General features: G+C 38.4%; 2 protein-coding genes across 3 annotated transcripts in view; both read left to right on the top strand.

Moving 5' to 3' along the window:
* The window catches only part of TRAPPC3L (trafficking protein particle complex 3 like), a 59,837-nt gene extending 54,490 nt beyond the window's left edge, over window positions 1-5,347 (top strand). For both annotated transcript variants that reach the window (XM_027848632.1, XM_027848631.1), the window contains 2 exons: window positions 3,414-3,599; window positions 5,228-5,347. In XM_027848632.1, the coding sequence (XP_027704433.1) occupies window positions 3,414-3,599; window positions 5,228-5,347 (306 nt within the window). The remainder of the gene's footprint in view (window positions 1-3,413; window positions 3,600-5,227) is intronic.
* A 10,645-nt stretch (window positions 5,348-15,992) lies between these two features.
* Window positions 15,993-19,198, top strand: LOC114033074 (calcium homeostasis modulator protein 6-like). The gene is given in 3 exon segments (XM_027848531.1): window positions 15,993-16,550; window positions 16,553-16,653; window positions 18,022-19,198. Coding segments are annotated over 3 exon segments (819 nt in total). The 5' UTR covers window positions 15,993-16,162; the 3' UTR covers window positions 18,352-19,198.
* The last annotated feature ends 343 nt before the right edge of the window (window positions 19,199-19,541 follow it).

Here is a 19,541-nt window from a genome sequence, read left to right as displayed (position 1 = left end):
CTGGTAGGAATATTGCTTTCTAAGTAAAGCAAAAGCCAGCTGGAGTCCAGCCAAGTGAAAAGCTCACAGAAGACAAGAGGAGGAAGGGCTCTAAGGACAGTGGACTCGCAGTAATGGTTTTGGAAAGAGAAATAGAGAAGTGTCCACTTACACCATCATCCCAGGAATTTTCCAGTTGTGTAGGCACTGGCACATGCAGAAATCATTTTCAAACATTTCATCGCAAGCCAGAAGCCAAATCCAGCGTGTCTTAATTCATTTTCCTTTACTATTTTATTTAAAGTTTGGAAGAGAAGGGAATGTTTTAAGCCCTCTCAAACGTTTCGATATTTGAACCAAATCCTAGTATTTTGAGGTTTTTAAATTGTATCTGTAAGAATCTTAAGAACATACAAATGTATTAAAGGAAGAAGATAGGTATTGGAGTTGGGAAAAGCAAGGTTTAATAACCAAGTTCTGTGTGTGCAGAACCATCTTGATTTTAGTCTTTTGCAAAATGTGCCTGATACTACATAAAATGGAATGTTTCAGACCTCAATTGTAAAGAGACAATAGCTGTTTGAGGTCAGAACAAAGCTTGTGTACCTTTGAGACGTAAATGAATTGAGAACAAAAGAATCTGATTTCTCCCCCCCACTACTGATGTTTTGATTCTTTGATCAAACTGGGGTTTCTCTGGTTTTCTTCTACTGATACAAATCACAGTTCCTTTGGGCCTCCTCATCTTGCGTGCTCTTTATCCACATCTTTCTGTAAATCCTTCAGAAAAGATCCTCCTGATTTGCTGGAGGTCTTCTTCTAATCCTTTTAATATCTCACAGGTGTTCATGTACCACCTGAGGTCTCTATTTGTTGTCTTGAATCCTTGCTATATGACAGGCCATCCTCCTTTCCTCAGTGATATCTTTTTATGCCACTTCTCTTATGCAAGTGATCATTGGAAATACATTCCACATTAGTTAACAAATTAAAATGGATTAAAAACCCTTAGCAAATGACAGCAGATCATGATGAAGAATGATTCTAAGGTATATACTACTTTTAATACTATGTAAAAAGAGCCTTGTTCTTGGAGGGAGAAGACTCAAGTTCAGGTGCCCAGCTGGAGTATTTCACAGGAAGAGAGCAAATCTTAGGGACCTTGTTTTTCAGTTGTATATGATTCTTTGTGCTGCCTTTTTGGGGTTTTCCTGGCAAAGATACTGGAGTAGTTTGTCATTTCCTTCTCTAGCTCATTTTACAGATGGGGCAACTGAGGCAAACAGGGTTAAGTGACTTGCGCTGGGTCACATAGCTAGTAAGTATGTGAGGCTGGATTTGAACTCAGATCTTCCTGACTAGAGGTCCAGTGCTCTATCTACTGAGCCATCTAGCTGCCAGAGACCATGTAGTCCAACTTAATTATCTTACAGATGAGAAAAAGTAAGGCTGAAATCTGTCAACCTTAAGTGATTTGTCCAAAATAACACAAGCTTTAAGGGGCGGGTCAGTGTTTAAGACCAAATCCTTTGACTCCAAATCCAGCTTTTCTCCCCACTGAACCACAAGACTGTTTGATAACTGTGCTACTCTGGGGAAATTCCTTGATCTCTCTGTGCTTCAGTTTCCCCATCTGTTAAAAAAAAAAAAGGAAAAATGTGTACGGTCTACTTTTTAGGTGCTCTGTTAACCTGTAAGCTCTATAGAAATGGGAATAGTTGTTATATTTCTTTGTGCAGGGCTGGCCCTAGACAACACTGAAAAGGAGACAGATTTGTCTTCAAGGCTTCTCTATCGCTCTTTAATCAAGCAGCCACTCAGAACTACTACCACTGAGCCAGGTGTGGCCTTCTAGGTCCTCAGTGAGGCCTCCCACCATCCTTCCAAATATAATCTTCAAGCCTGTTCTCTATAGAATAGTTCTCCCTCCACTTACTCAACTATCTTAATTAACTTAACTATCTTAACTATCCCAAGTTTCATTTGCAAGGTCCTATTATCTACTAAGGCAGTTGTGGTGGTGATGGGGAGTCAGCAAATTAATTCATACTAAGATGTTAATGACTGATAATGATTTGGTAAATTAGAGTCTTTAAAAAAAAAAAGAGTACAATAGTAATCCTGGAAACAGAAGGCCTAGGTTCAAGTCAAAGCCTTAACATTGTGATATGACTCTAGCCAAGTCTCTTAAGCCTCCTGAGCCCCAGTTTCCTTTGCTGCAAAATGAATATAATAACATTAGAACTAACTACCTACCAAAGTCAATTGTGAGGAGCATGCTTTTTAAACCTTGAGAGGCTACAGCAATAAGAGCTTGTATTAGGATTCTAGATTTAGAGCTGGAAGAGATCTTGGGGACCATCTAGTACAACCCCTTCACTTTACAGATTAGGAAATTGAGTCTCAGAAAGTTTAAGTGACTTGTCAAAAACCACCCAAGAAAAGTGGCAGAGCTAGGATTCAAACTCAGGTCCTCTGAATCCAAACTTACAAAATTTTCATCCAATATAACATTTCCATGCTAATAGATGCCTCCTGGGGGTAATGACTTAGACCAATAGAGTAATTTATGGTAGAGATTATAGACTCTCAGGCCAGTGAAGGGCATGTTTGGTAGGAACATGAACAAAGCTTTTAGGACTTCTCAAATCACACTTTGCAGACTGTGTCCTGTTACACTTACATTCAAAGACAATCTTGGCCATTTCCTTTAGAGGGAGGTCCTTTCAGACATTTTGTTTTAATTTCAAGCTATTTTTTTAGAAGGAACACATGCCTTTACGAATTCATCCTTTTTCATATTTAGTTCTTTAAAATGTGCATAACCAAATTCTTCTCCCCTTTCTCCTGCCAAGTTTCTGGGCACCCAGGGAAGATGTCCCTTGTGCGTTTTTATGAAGAAAGTCAAGGTGGCCAGCAGAAAAGCATTTCCTAGGACAGGAACATACCTGAAAGCCTATAATGCTACACCATTTGTATCTATGAGTTTGTACAGAGTTGAAAAGAGATGGCCCCAATCTCTGCTTCATCTCTCAGAAAACCATTTGCTTTGATGTTTTTTTTAAAACATATTAAGATTGAATCATATGTTTGTCACTCACAAAATGTGGTTCCCATACATTTAATATATTCTAGATATCTTTTTTTGGTCCATATGGCCTAGTTACAGTATTTTTGTAGTCATTTCACTCTAAGTGCTGTTGAACAATTAAAGAAAATTTCAAAATTTGGAGAAATTGAATTCCTTTTCATAGATCATTCAGAGAATTAATTTAATTAATTTTCTTATAGCCCATGAAAAAGGTAACTTCATTGGTTCCTGCTCTAAAGAGTCAATGACATTACTAACCCACCAGTAGAAACCTAAAAAGTAAAATCTAAGATATTTGTTCTAGCCAAAATGTCAACAACAACTGTATTTCCTCCCTTTTCAGGTTGCTTTCAAGATGTACCTGGGAATCACACCTAGTGTGACACGTAATGAATCAAGTAGAAATGAATTCTCCCTAATTCTGGACAAGAATCCTTTGGTGGAGTTTGTAGAGGAGCTCCCGGCTGGACGGTCTTCTCTTTGTTATTGTAATTTGCTGTGTGGAGTCATTAGAGGTGCCCTGGAAATGGTAAAGCACACCATTCATTTTTTTCCTGGCTAGAGACGTAGTGGTCTATGATACAATAATTATCTGTGTGCACTAATGAGAGAGGGGCACAGAAAGTCATATTAAGTGATCAAAAAGCATGGAAACCCCAAACTCATTTACTCTCTGTCATTCACACAACCATGCCCTTCCATATCCAGAATCTTCCTAAGTTGGCCCTAAGATAAATAGCCTTGGTATCAGGAGAAAGCTAGGAAACTGATGAACAGAAGGAAGTGACTCTTGGACCTGACTTGGTTGAGGAGGAGGGAAGGTTCTAGGTTTCATGAATAATGGAAAGTGGTATAGACAATAGGAGTTCATGATGCAGGCTAACATCAAGCTTTACATGGCACCGAATGTCAAAGTGACTTTAACCTACACCAACTCACAGGATCATAGAAATGTGAGTTGGAAGAGACCTTAAAGGTCATTTAATCCTGCTTCCTCATTTCATAGATGAGAATACTGAGGTCCAAAGAGATTAAGTGAGTTGTTCCAGTTTATACTGATAGTAAATGGTAGACTTGAGATATGAACCTAGGTTCATTAACCCCAAATTTGAAGCTCCTCTTTCAATAATACCATATTATTGCTCAATCCAAAATTCATGACCTGCTGATGGCAGGTTGGTAGTATGTGTTAACCTTATAAGAGAAAGTGCAGAAACACTGGTTTATTTGGATGTGGATGAATACAGGAAGATATACATTATAGTTGCATACTTAAATACTTCAAAAAAGAAATGTCTTAAAAAGGAAACAAATCTTGAGTATCAAATATTTATGTTTGTGATGTTAATCTTTACTTTTATGTTCATAATTTATTAGATACTTCAATGCCCTAGAAGATTTAAAAGGTCTCTAAGTTGCTATATCATTTGATGTATGACAGAATAATTTATACCAAATCTAAATGAGAGTCATCGTTTAAGTCTTCACATTTCTTCACAAAAGGCCTACCTTGAACCAGTATCATATTTTCAATTAAAGTAACCTAATTACTTACTGATAAGCATACTTATTCTAAATAGCCTCTTTTTTTTTTAAGTTGGAAACCTTGGGAAATGTAGAAGTATAATACTGATGAAAACATGTTAAAAAATAACCCTACATGTTAATTTTTATAGCTCTCTCACCCACCTCCATAGACATACACTTCCTTAATTCTTAGTCTTAGCCAGCTGCTATTATCCATCCGCAGAAATTGAGATGAATTTATTTCTGATCCCAGGAGATTTGGATTCAGAGTGGGGGAGGCCTAGAGGGAGAAAGAAGAAGGTTGTTTTTCTGTTTTAGAGTGGAGAATCCTCAAGAAATACCCAGCTCCAGATCCAGGGTCATCCACAGCTCCAAGTTCAATTTTGGTTCAGTTTGGGGGCTATAAATCCATTCTGAGATAGAGCCACACCAACACCAATCATTGGCCTGAACCAAATGTACAGGAATGGCCTTGTTTGGGTCAAATCTCTGGTTTTGCCTCAGAACCATTCCAGACTAAGCATGTAACCAGAACTCTCACTTTAAGGGGGGAAAGGAAAACTGAATAAGAAGATGAGGTGGGAGTGGGTTAAAAATAAAATGACTTAACCCTGGGTTTTTCTCTCTTAGATTCATTTGACTGCAGATGTTACATTCTTGCAAGACAGACTTAAAGGAGACAAAGTTACAGAAATAGGAATAACATTTCTGAAGAAGTTGGAGGAGAAAAAATACAGGCGGAGAAAATGAAGAACAATGCACAAAAAAACACAGGAAGTCATTTTGGGGAGTGGCTAATGGCTGACTATATATGGCCCTGCAGTTTTGATCTTGCTAAAGTCATGCCAGCTTTAAAAAAAAAAAAAAAGCAAAATAACTTAGCCAGAAAAAAAGGAATTGCTTGGCATCAGAGTTCATAGCACTTTTTTCTGCTTGTAAACTTAATATGTCTTTCAATCTGCAGAACTACAGACCTTTCAAAATAAGTAATTCATTATGTAATATAGTGAGCATGAATTCTACAATATTACACAATCCTACCTATACTCCTAGGAATGAAGAAAAAGATTAATAGTTTACATGTCTCCTCTTATTGAGCACATTGGAGGAATTAGGTATTACTGGTTTTGTCTTATTTGTATCCCAAGTGCTTAGCACAGTGCCTGGCACATAGTAAGTGCTTAATAAATGTTTGTTGATTTACTGACTGACACAGTCTACTATTTTGTACCAACAATGAGAATTTATTAAACTAGACACTGGGGATTTGAGCACAAAGAATGAAACAATGTCTGCTCACAAGGTGCTTAACATTCTAATGGAGAAGACAATGAATACATGTATAAATATATCCAGCCTAAATAAAAAATAGTTTGGGAAGGGGAACCCTAGCACTTGTGGAGAACAGGAAAGGCTTCATGCAGAAAGTGTTTGAGCTGCACCTTAAGGAGGAGAGAGACTCTATGAGGAAGAGGAGAGGAGGAAGAATATTCAAGGTATGCCAGTGTAAAGATACGGAGAAGAGGGATGGCATATCGTGGGTAAGAAATAAAGAGAATCAGTGTATGAGGTCCTCTGTGGCAACACTGCCAAAGTTGAAACACTTTCCCAAGTGTTTTAGGAAGGTGATGATGGAATTTAAGACTTCTTCCCTGTGTCTGACTCTCCATGACCCCATTTGGGGTTTTCTTGGCAAAGATACTGGAATAGTTTGCTATTTCCTTCTCCAGCTCATTTTACAGGTGAGGAAACTGAGGCAAGGAGGGTTAAGGGATTTGCTCAGGGTCACACAGCTAGTAAGTGTCCAGAGCCAGATTCAAACTCATGAATTGGAGTCTTCCTGATTCTAAGCCCAGTGCTCTATCTATCGTGCCACCTAGCTGCTTTTTTCTTCCTTACAGTTTACCTATTTTCATTAACTCAGTAAAGTGGCATTTGATTTGCAAGCTTCAAAGGCACGTTACTATGTCAATGTCCTCTTTAGAATGTATCGATTCCAAGACTTTTAATAAACGATATTCATCTATTTGGTAATTTTAGATGTTTTCATAGGATCATAGATTTAGAGACAGAAGGATCTCAGAGGCCACTTAGTGCAATACCTTCATTTTACAGATGTGTAAACTGAGGCCTAGGGAGGAGTTCACATTTTATTGTAGTTCAGTTGTCTTCAGTTGTGTCTGACTCTCCATGATCCCATTTGGGGTTTTCTTGGCAAAGATACTAAAGTGGTTTGCCATTTACTTCTCCAACTCATTTTACAGATGAGTAAACCGAGACAAACAGGGTTAAGTGACTTGCCCAGGGTCACAAAGCTAGTAGGTATCTGAGGCTGGATTTGAACTCAGGAAGAGAAGTCTTCCTGACTCCAGGCCTGGCATTCAATCCACTGTGTTACCTACCTGTCCCAGAATTATGTTCACATAATAACATATGCTGGTTTTGAGATCTGAACCCAAGTCCTCTGACTCCAGTTCTAGCACTCTTTCCACTGCACTATATTGCTTCCATCATAAGAAACAGTCTATGGTAACCTTGGTTACAAATGATATATTTTAAAATAATATCCGAAAAATTTCAAAGAACTAGATTTCATTCATTTGTAAAAGGAAGAGGTTGGACTATATGGGCATGTTATTTGAGAAAAACTGAGATATGATGCTAGATTGCTGAGAATGCAAGGGAGAAAGTAATCTGTGTTGATTCTTCAGAATGTGAAATGTCCCAACCAGAAAGTTGGGGATTTTAAATAATTTACTTTGGGAGCACTTTCTTACCTCAAAATTTTCACACCATCTTTGGCTAGAATTTGTAATATTGTTTTTACCTCTGGAAACCATAGACCAGAAGAACACATCTAGGATGTAGAATCTTTACTGCTTGAGAAAAAATTGAGGAATCCCCAAAAGAGAAATAGATGAAAGCGTGTAATGCATTTTCAGAAAATGGCACCAGTCTTCATCAGCACTGAGATAGTCTAGCTGGTGTCATGGAGATGATGATTGAAAATGCCCAGAACTTGTGAGGAGTTGGGAATTTAAGCATAGAGACAATCAGAAGCCATTTTTTTTTAAAAGGAAAGCAGGGGTGTTATATGAGGAAAGCAGCATTTTTGGAAGGAAGAGTGACCCTGGATATTGGAGTGTGATATTAATAACTGATGTATACAGTGCTTTACAGTTTAAAAGCAGTGTACATAAATGACCTCAATTGATTCGCAAAGCAAATCTGTGTAGTGGATAGAGCGATGGATTTGGAGGCAGGAGGATCTGGGTTCAAATTCCACCCCAGTCCCTTACTAGCTGTGTGACACTGGGTGAGTCACTTCTCCCTATGCCTCCATTTCCTTATCTATAAAATGAGGGGGTTGGGTTTAGTGGCCTCTAAGGTCCCTTTCAGCTCTAAATCCCATGATCCTAGGTAGGTATTCTCTGCATTTTACAGATGATAGAGCTGAGGCACAGAGGGAGGAAGTGATTGATTCATGGTCACACCACAAGCAGATAAGATAGGACTGGACTTCAAGAAGTCTAAGGCCAAGTCCGCTTCTCTTTCTCTGACTCCATTGTTTCGAGCCTAGAAGACTGGTAGAGTGATGATTGCCATAGATGGCCATGGTCTTGAAAGATCTTTAGTTAAAATGCATACATATCAGCTGGAAAGAGTAATCCAGGTGCTACATTATCAGTTTAACTAGCTTCAAAGAGTGGGAGTTTGAAGGATGGAATGTAAGCAAAGTCATTTTTGATAGGTGGGTCAGAAGTAGGAAAGCTCTAAAGCATAAAAGACTTGTAGGAAGAGCAGGTGGGTTGGGTATTATAGTCCTGGACCCCTGGGAGAAGCATGAAGGTACTGGGTGCCCTGAAGGAAGAGATTGACAAAAGACTGAAAAAGAGAACTCTACAGAGAATAGAGAAGCTCCCCAGCTTTGTCTACTTGGCCAATTTGTTCTGAGTTGGTCCTAGAGATAAGCATGTTTTCTGGTGACAGGAAATAAATACCACTTTGAAGTCATAGGGCCCTTCTAATTCTAGGACAGATCACCATTGGTTATTCAACACAGAGGATTCTTAGTAAGAATGGAACAATAATTGGCTATATTGTCCCTTTCATAGAGAGGAGAGGTATGTCAGGGAAGGACTGTGTGTGTATGAGTATGTATATATGTGTGTGATGTATTCATGCATGCATGTGCATATATTATATATGTGTATATGTATATATTGTATGTATACATACATACATACATACATACATATACACTGTTGTGTATAGCAACCTAGTACTATGACGTACCCATGATTTCCTACAGCAGGCCCAGAAACTGTGTTAGAGAAGTGAAGAAGGAGAAAAGGAGACATAGGATATTCCTGGGTATGAGACATGGTTTTCATTTAAAGAAATTTCCCCTTACCTGAAAACAAAGAAAAAAATTCTGGTTTCTAATTCTGTTACTTTGCTGTGCTGAAGCAGTTTTGCTGGAAACACAGACCATTTCCTTATGTGTCTAGTGCCTAAAATACTCTCTAGCATCAAGCACACTAAAGCTACATGAACCTTTCAGCTATGTGTTCTAGGAAATACACATTCTAGGGATGTAAAAGAGTTAATGCAGCATCCCAAAGTGCCTGTTTTACAAAGTAGCCTAAGCAGTGGATAACTTTGGTTTAGAATTTCGTCATTATTCTCACATCATTTAGCACACCAGGAGGCTCTATGGAATAATGGATACAGTGCTGGACTTGACATGAAGAAAACTTGGATTCACATCCTCCCTTGCACACTTACTGTGTAACCATAGGCAGGTCACTTACTACAACTGCTCTGAGCCTCAGTTCCCTTATCTGTAAAATGGTGATAATTATAATATCTCTAGTACTCTATAATATCTCATATGGTTAGAGTGAGGTTCAGATGAGATAATGCATGTAAAAGCCCTTTTCAAACTTTAAAGCATTATGTGACTATTAGTTATTATTATCTTCACTCTGTCAGCTTACTAGAAGCAATCAATAGCTAAGGCTGATACAGTATAAAGAATGCTCTGGGTTTAGAATCAGAGGACTTGGGTTCTACTTCTGGTTTTGTCACTATGTGACTTTGCTAATCAATCAGTCAATTAACAAACATAAAATACCTACTAAGTGCTAGGAAATGTGCTAGTTGCTGAGAATAGAGGAAGAAAGAAAGAAAATAATCCACATTCTCAAGAAGCTTACATTCTATCAGGAAAGATAAGTATATGTATATATATATATATATTTTTTTTGAGTATTTGTTGTTGTTCAGTCTTGTCTGACTCTTCATGACTACATTTGGGGTTTTCTTGGCAAAGATACTGGAGTAGTTTGTCATTTTTTTCTCCAGATCATTTTTCAGGAGGAAACTGAGGCAAACAGGGTTAAGTGACTTGCTCAGGGTCACACAACTAGTGTCTGAGGCCAGATTTGAACTCAGGAAGATGATTCTTCCTGACTCCAAGCCCAGCAGTCTAGCCATTGCACCACCTAACTGTCCTTTACATTTAAATATCATTTCTATAGCTATAGTTATCTATATGTATACACACATATGCATATGTGTGTTTACATACTCCATAGAAAACAAATGTTTGTAGAATAAACATCAAATAAGTATAAAATACTTAAATACAAGGGAGTTAGGAAGGGAGGGCAGTAGTAGTTGAAGAAATCAGAAAAGGCTTCATAGAAGGCATGCCTGAGGTGAGTCTTAAAGAAAATGAAAGCTTCTATGAGTTAGGGGTTAGAAGAGTATCTATTTCAGGCATGGAGGATGACCAATGTAAGGGCAAGAGATGAAATATTGCATGCGAAGAAGAGATACTGAGGGAAAATAGAGCCTGTAGTGTTTACTTAGTTGGAATGACATGGTAACACTTACACCTGAGAAAAATCACTCTGACAAGTTGCTTCATCTCTCAATTTTCTCATCTATATAATGAGGGGTTTGGACTAGATGGCCTCTGCATACCTTCCAGCTTTAAGTCCATAATCCTATAATCCTGTGATACTTGACATTGGCATCTCATGCTGATAGACAGAGAAGATAATGAAAAACAGACTTCTGTTCCCCCAGAACATACACACATGCTTAATTAGGCACTTCTTAACTGGGATTCTTCATTGCTTGGATCTGTGTCCACAGCACCTTGTTTTTGAAGCTGCTTATAGCCTGGACGTAGGAAGTACTACTTCAGAAAGTCACTAAGAGGCATAAGGTGGGAGCCACCAAAACTTTTAATATATTTTTAGCAATGATGTAAAAGAAATGACAATGGTATCCTATCAGGGAGATTTTCTATGGGTTCACACAAAATTGTGGGGAAAATATCCATCTGGTGCTGTTTAAGAAATACCTAGGAAATGGGGAAGCAAAAATGATTAAGGTATGGTCCCTGACTCAAGAAGTTTGTAATACACAATAAAAGTGACTAATTGATTTTTTTTAGAAGAAATATCCAAGAAAGAGCAGCACAACCCTAGAACCATGAGATAAAATATCCTTCTGCTGTAGGGATACTTAGAAGCTAACAGAGAAAAAAATCTCCATTTCCACTGTTAGCAGTCTCAAAAGGTGATAATTTGGAACTGTCTTGTAACTTCCTAGGAAATTCCTGACAACCCAAACACACTTCACATCTCCAATGATGTGCTTGCTGCTTCTCATCTAACCCCAAGGAAAGTAAATTCATTAAGTACTCTTAGTTGAGCACCTGCTGAGTGGGGAGGGGGGGGTGCATGTGACTCTGTCAAGCTAAATTATAGAATAGAGGAGAAACTCACAAACAAGTCTCTCCAGTCTAGAACCACTCAGGGGGAGATTTGCTGCCAATAAATCATTTTTTTTCTAAGCACATATTTGGAACGAGGCTAGTATTTCTCCCTATAGGCTGGGGCCATTGCTCCTAAGCATAGATTTGCTATTTCTAGGTTAGAGTTGAACAACCCAGTTTCACTCAACCCAATAGAGTTGAGGGCAATCAGTTCTTTGAGAACTGGCATGTTTCTCTTCAATCTGAAAGAACTAGAGTGGTTCATAGATGGGGGCATGATCACTACATAAATTCTGAAAGTCCCTTCCAGCTTGATCACTGTTGTCTCTATGGCCTGTAATGATGTAGCATTCATGGCCTTTTTCAACAGCACAGTGTTTGAAAACAATACCAATCCTTTCTCTTCTTTAAAAAAATTTTTTTGTAATTTTAACAAACATTTTCAGATGCAAAGAACAGAGAAGATTGTATAAGAACTGAACTCACTTTTTAAAAAAGATGTAGATGTAGATATATGTAGTATGATTACATATATGGTATAACCATATATACACATATATGTATACACACAAGTATGTAACCATATGGAAACAAAAATGACATGTACATACAAATAAAATACACACATGTATGTATGTAAGTACGTATGTACGTATATAAAGGTTGCTCTCTTTGATGGTGGTTTCCTGTATTCTCGCCGGGTTTATTAAAATCAGTCATTGAGCAATCCTCCTGGTTGCCTTCTTCCAAACTTTTTTGAATTTGTCAATGACGTTGCTAAAAGGTGGTGCCCTCCAATAAAAGAAGAAAAAAGAAAAAAATCAAAAACAAAACAAAATTTTTTTTTAAAAAGGTAGTATCCCAAACTAAGCACTTTGTGGCCCAGTCTATACAAGGTACAGTGATATTATTTCTTTTTTTTTTGGCATTATTTCCTTATTCATTCTGAGATTACAAAGTTGTTCAATAATTTCTTCAACTGATTTTTGTGCAGTTGATTTTTTGTACCAAATCTAAGACTTTACCATTACCTTCACTATTATTAAATTTATTAGTGTGGGATAGATGGGAAACATTTAGCTAGATGGAGAGGAGAAAGTGGGAGGGGTTGACGTTGTAGACATGAAGAACAGCCTGAGCAAAGCCATGGGAGTGATAATAAACAAAACATTTGATATCTGTAGCACAAGGAGGTTTCTAGCAGAGTGCCCTCAAGAACCTATGCTTCACCTTGTTTAATATTTTTATTAATGACTTTCAATTAGAGGTATTCAAAAATGGAATGGGTTGCTTTGTAAAACAGTGCATTCTTATATGTTTCAAGTTAACACAGAACAATAAGGAAGGAAGGAAATAAGGATTAAGTGCCTACTATGTGCCAGTCCACAAAGACTACGAGCCAGTCATCCCAGATGTTCCATGGACCCTATATCTGGAACATCCTTATTCAAGCCAGGGTACTACTCACTTACCTCCTTCAGCTGCACTGAGCCCTGGCCAAGATTACAGAGACTGCCAGCCATAGCCCCTGCTCACTCATTCTTCAGCATCAGCCTCCTCTTCTGCCTGAGGGCCCATTCCTCATAGCTATCATAACCTCCTTCACTTTGGCACTCCTCCCACCATCACCCCTCAACTGAGCATCCTATGGCCTCCTTGGCTCTGATGCCCAGTATAGCACTTGTCAGCTAGGGTCATGTATTTATTCCACAACACTCAAGGATTACAGTAATGAGAGAGCAAAGTACTGACCTGTTTGACTTAATAAAGATATTAAAACCCTGGAAAAAAAGCTAGGTGCTTAAGAAATATTATTTGATCCTCATATCAGCTCTGGGATGTAGGTGCTATTGCTATCCTCATTTTACAGTTGAGGAAAACAGAAGTAGTGACTTGCCCAGGGTCATGTAGCTAGGAAATGTTGGAGGCCAAATTTAAACTCAGGTCTTTCTAACTTCAGGCCAAGTGCTCTACCTACTGCACTACCCAGCTACCTCTTCAACAACTTAAGTGTATCCTAGACAGAATTCATGCTGGGTACTAAGTAGATAACCTTCCAGGTCCCTTCCAAAACAAATTTCATTGGCTCTAAGTATGATTTCAACTGGGATGAAATCAGGGGCCATATTTTCAGTAATTCAAATCCTCTGAAGTATGAAGTTTCATACAAGTTTCAGATCAACATTAAGTGAAATACATTCTGGTGATAATGCCAGGACCTTGGCTATTGAAAAAGTTATGTGTTTATTCTACCTAGAAGACAAAAGCTTTTAAAATTCTCTTTCATAATGAAACAATGGATAGAATAATGACAACTTGCTATAGAGTGAATTGGTAAAAGAGGACCCACTAAAAAGTCATAGTCATGTCTGGATTAAAATATTCCTGACAAGGATGCTTTTAACCACCTGCAGAGAACTGCTATAATAAACATGGCAGAAAAACTATCTGAGTTTAGTGCACTGTCAAGCATATGTTTTAAGGCAGACAGAACATGAACACTGACTGTTCTTTGTCAAAGAAAGATTTGGGACACAGGAGCATATCTACACAAACTGCCTAAGACAAAGAGTCAGGATAAAAGGGAAATGGACATAATGGAGCCAGATTCAAGGGCCAAGGAAATAACCAAGCTAGTAACTTTAACTTCTCAACCTATCCTGAAAAGCTGCTGAAGATTATAAGGTACCAAGGTCTTCTGGTTCTGAAAATACAGTCTTTGGATACCTTTCTTTTTTGCAAATAATATTTTATTTTTCCCAATTGCATGTTAAAACAATTTTTAAATATTTTTTAAAGTTTTGAGCTCCAAATTCTATCCTTCCCTCCTCTCCCCCCTCCCTGAGAGGGTAAGCAAGCTAACATAGGTAATACATGTGCAATCATGTAAAACGTTTTGTGGATACCTTTCCTGAAGAAACTGAGAAGCATGGAAGTTGATTCTGTGAATTTTTCCTATGATGATCCCACATCCCCACTCATTCAGTGAGAACAGACCAGTTCTCACCCTAAGTTTCTTGTTCGGATGAGCCTTGAATTCCTCTAGCAAACTCATACTTGTCTGGTCTTAGAGGTCTGGTGACATCTTTGATACTCATGCTTCCCATCACCAGTAGCTTCTATCTTGTTGTAAATTTCTTCACAGGAGATGTGCCATGTCAGGATGGATAAGTATTGAAGCCCAGCTTGTCACCTGCAGTATTCTGTTAACATGAATAAACTACAGTTGACCTCAATCAATGCTGACACCCCAAAGATGTTCACCAGTTCTGGACCAGACACACATTGTTTACTTTTTTGCTGATACCCGCAACTCCTTAGGGAACTTTAATCTCTCACTGATATAGCCCAAATATGCTGGTCTTTCTCACTCAGACAACAGCTACCAAAGCTCCTGCCCTGGAGTTGAATTGCCTTTCAGGTGTTTCATAAGGTGACTAGAATATAGCTGTCACTTGAGAGACTTTATCCAGGCAATACTGCTATTACTTCCAGCAACCTTAATTCCAGCTTTTGATTCATCCAGCCTAGCATTTTGCATGATGTACTCTACATATAAGTTAAATAAATAAGGTGACAATATACAGCCTTATTATACTCCTTTTCCAATCTTAAACCAATCAGTTGTTCCGTGTTCAGTTCTAATTGTTACTTTTTGGCTGGCATACAGGTTCCTCAGGAGACAAGTAAGATAATCTGTTGGTCCCATCTCTGAAGACTTGCCACATTTTGTTGTGATTCACACAAAGGCTTTAGTGTAATCGATGAAGTCGAAGTAGATGTTTTTCTGGAACTCACTTGCTTTTTCCAAAGTCCAGTGAAGGTCAGCAATTTGGTCTCTAGTTCTTCTGCCTCTTTGAAAAACAGCCTGCTCTCCTGGTAATTCTCCATTCACATATTGCTAAAGCCTAGCTTGCTGCATGTAGGCATAACCTTGCTGGCTCATAAAATGAGTGAAATGTTCAGTAATTTGAACAATTCTTGGCATTGCCTTCTTTAGTATTGAGACAGAAACCAATTTTTTTCCAATCTAGTGGCCACTGTTATGTTTTCCAAATTTGCTGCATATTGAATGCGGCACTTTAAAAGCACCATCTCTTAGGGTTTTAAATAGCTCAGCTGGAACTCCATCACCTTCACTAGCCTTATTGTTAACAATGCTTCCTAAGGCCCACTTGACTTCATTCTCCAGGATGTCTGGCTCTAGATCAGTGTCACAATATTAGGAAACACCCTGTTTTCCAGAGCTGAAGGCCTAGCAAACCAGTTGTGCCCTGAGCTTGGCATAACAACAGTCCTTTGCACTTACCCTCTGGTTGATCTCAGCCACTGTAAAATACCAAAATTGTTTCTGGTCATGAAGCCCTGCTATGAATCAAACTTGTCATATTGTTGCTGTTACCCCTCATCGTCAGGGCTACAATTCACTGTGTAGCCATTGCATAAGTATTGAGATCTCCCCACACTGCCTAGTCTTCAACCCCACCTCCCACTAGGGGGTGCATTTTCACAGCTGTTGAGGTGAATCAAAATTCAGAAGACCTTGGTTTAATGCTACCAAAAAAGGAAATGAAACCTTTAAGGCATCTGTAATAGGAAATTACTTTTATAAAGCAGCAGCATTTCTATACCATTCCCCACAACCCCACACTCCTTCATTTCCTTTCTCTAGTAATAAAATTCAGATCCAGCTGAGGAAACCAGGTAGTGGCAACGGGAGATCTGCTTAATCAGACCAGGAGTGAGGAGGAGAAAAGCAAGAGAGGAAAGCCATGGAAAAGTTTCATTTTTTGTTGGACCTGCTCATCAGACACCACAGGGCCATGTCCAGGAGCTTCTTGAGCCTGCTGACAGCTGGTGGGCAGACCATCTTCTCCAAGATAGTGTTCCAATGCCCCTGTGACGATAAATTGAAAATACCCTATTCTTTTTTATTCTTATTTGTCCCAGCCCTGGTCCTCTTCCTTCTGGGCTACCTGCTGAGCTCTAAGGTAGAGCAGGTGGTGACTGGCTGCTGTGCCGGGGACCAACGAGGCACTCTTAAGAAGACAAAGATGTTCTGTAAGAAGGTGACATGCAGTCAAATGACCTTGGCTGCTCTCCTGGCGCCGTTCATCTGGATTGCAATGGCACTGCTGGAGGGTGGTTATTTTGTGTGTATGTGTGGCACCAAAGGAGCTTGTGTTGGGAGCGCAACTGTTTCGAGATGCCTTGCCAGAACACAAACTTCACAAACTCCGAGAACATCGTGGCTATATCTCAGGTAAAATCTCAGGGAGAAAGTAAAGTGATTCCTATTAGATGGGGTGGGGATAGGGGCAGAGAAAAGGAAATGGTTGGAGAGATAAGAGAGGATATAACTTGATTGGACAAAGAAACGCAGTGGAGCCCACAGAAGGTCCAAGTTGGAAATTAGAAACTTGTGATTTTTCAGAGGCTAATTAATGCCTTCATTTTTCTGCATATTTTACTTTGTAACTTCTTTCTAGGTAGACTGTATTCAACATAATGTGTAGACATTGTTCCTCTTCCCCCTCAACTTTAGTAGAAAGTAAGTTTCTAGACGTCAGGGATGATTTCATTTTTGTCTTTGTATACCCAGCACCATGCTTGGCACATTTTAGGAGCTTAAAAAAATGTTTGCTAGTTGACTGATTGATGGAACCGTTCTAAATCATCCGTCTTACAATGCCTTTCCTACCCTTCTTTAACCTGTTGAATTGCTACCTATTCTTTCAAAGTCAACTTAAAAGCTACCTCCTCAAGGAAGTCTGACATGGAAAAGAATGGATCTTTGTACCTCAGACTTTGTTTTGCACCTCTCTAATGTACTTATCATGTAATCTTGTGTATTAAAAAGGCCAGGTCAGTGGGAGCCCCACTCTCAGGCTTCAATGGAAGCCTGGTTACATGATTATTTGTGTTTGTGTCTCACCCTGGACAGGGACCATAACTCTTCTAAATTCTGTAGTTTCCAACAAGTTTAGCATACAACAGGTATTTAGTAAAGTAATCAACAAGCATTTATTAAACACTTGCTATGTTCCAAGATTTGTGCCAGGCAACGATGACACAAACACAAAAATAAAACAGATCTTGCCCTAATGGAACATCTGCTGATTGAATGAATGAGGTAAGTCCCAAGTTCCCCTAAAAGAAAGAATTGACAAGACTAGTTAGAGCTTATCCTTAGAATCCCATCCTTAGAATCTTCCTTCCATTATGCAAAACGATATTAAATCAAATGAAAGACTAGAATTAATAAGTCTAATGTTCTAGCCTACCTTTGCCTGGGTTATACTGAGTCCCACAACTGGTTAGGTTTTGAATTTCCATTGGGTTGTGTGGTTTAGGTCCTTTCCCTGGGGCCCTGCCATTCCTGGGAACATGATTGACTTTCCAAGTAAGCTGTTATTACCTGTGAGTGATAACATTACTGATCCCAATCTGAATTTAGCCCTTTTCACTTTTCAGGTTGTGGTTTCTCCAACCTCATGAAGAGTGAAAGAGTAATATCTATTTTTGGGGGAGAGATTTTTTTCTTTCTTACTTTGTTATTGTCATTATCATCATCTTCGTCGTTGTTGCTAAACTGTAACCCAGCTATGTCATGTTGGTCTCTTTTCCAAAGATGGTAGGTTGGGTACTGATAGCTGTTGTTATGGTTCTGTCCACGATGATCAAGTGCCATATCTGTTGCACACCTCAAGTTGGTTTTGATCAGCTCCAGTCCCAGGAAAACTACGAGAAAAAAGAAAATGAGACATCAATTGCTGAATCAAAGAAGTATCCTACTGACTTGATGGAAAGAAATGTCAAGTGCTTCTCAGAAAATATCCACCTAGGCAGTATGAGAATTCCAAGCACTGAGAAACTGGATGATATTTCACCATTGATTAAGCCTACTGATACAGAATATAGTATATTTGATCCTCAAAACTCTGTTTCTGATTGCAATTAAAGGGTTGAAGCAATTCTCCACAATACTACACCAAGGAAATGTCACCAACGATCCTAAACATGTGGATTTAAAGTTGGAAGGGACCTTATTTCACAAATTAAGCAACCAAGGCGCAAGGATTTTGATTTACATTTTGTACACAAATATTAATTTTGCTAATGAACTGGGGCCAAATCTTATCATAATTTTTCCTTTGGTAATGATATTATTTTTATATTTCATAGAATCATGAATGTTTCAGTTAGGAGGGACTTTAAGGAAATGGCAAACCACTCTAGTATCTTTACCAAGAAAACCCCAAATGGGGTCACAAAGAGTCAGATGTGATTCAACAACAGCAGCACTTATTTGTTTTGATGTCGTCTCCTCTTGCCATCCCACTCTCCACATTACTCTGTGAACTCTTTTCAAACAGAAACTTTTGGGTTTTGGGGTTTGCCTTTTTGTTTGTTTTTGGTTTTGCCTTTCTTTGTATCCTCAGCACATAGTTCCTGGAACATAGTAGATGCTTAATAAATGCTAGTTGATGGATTGACTAACTGAATGCTTTAAAATCCGGGATTTAGGAAAGGTACTAAGAGAGAGAAAGTAAAAGTGAACTCAGGGATCCAAAGTTTATAACAGAAATTTCTTATGAAATTTAGATGCTCAGAATGTAATGTCACATGTAAAGACAACAGGAGAGATTAAATAATAATAAGTAATAAGGAAGAGGATAATAAAAATCTAACATTTATATAGTACTGGACTGTAAAATATCTTAATTATCACTTTTTTATCTTTACAATGACTCTGGAATGTAGGTGCTGTTATTATCATCCTCATTTTATAGATAGGGAAACTGAGGCAGACAGAAGCTGAATTACTTACCCAGGGTAAAAACAACAACAACAACAACAACAAACTGATATGTCTGAGACTGTATTTGAATTCAGGTCTTAATGACTTCAGGTTCAGCACTTTATCCACTGTGCTACTTGCTGCCTCAGTGAATGAATGGAAGTCAAACCATATACATTAGAGTTAGCATATATTTTATTTTTTTATGAGGAGGAAGAATATATTCATAAATAAAGATCAACACAAATTTTAAAAACAAACAAAAATCTTGCACCTCTACAATATATACTCATTACTTCTGATTATTTCTGGTAGGTTAAACAGAATAAGTTTAATCTCTTTCCCGCATG

Source organism: Vombatus ursinus, unplaced genomic scaffold (genome assembly GCF_900497805.2).
Source record: "Vombatus ursinus unplaced genomic scaffold, bare-nosed wombat genome assembly UNPS02006779.1, whole genome shotgun sequence".
In the NCBI taxonomy this organism is placed as follows: Eukaryota; Metazoa; Chordata; class Mammalia; order Diprotodontia; family Vombatidae; genus Vombatus; species Vombatus ursinus.
This window is presented reverse-complemented; position numbering and strand designations above follow the sequence as displayed.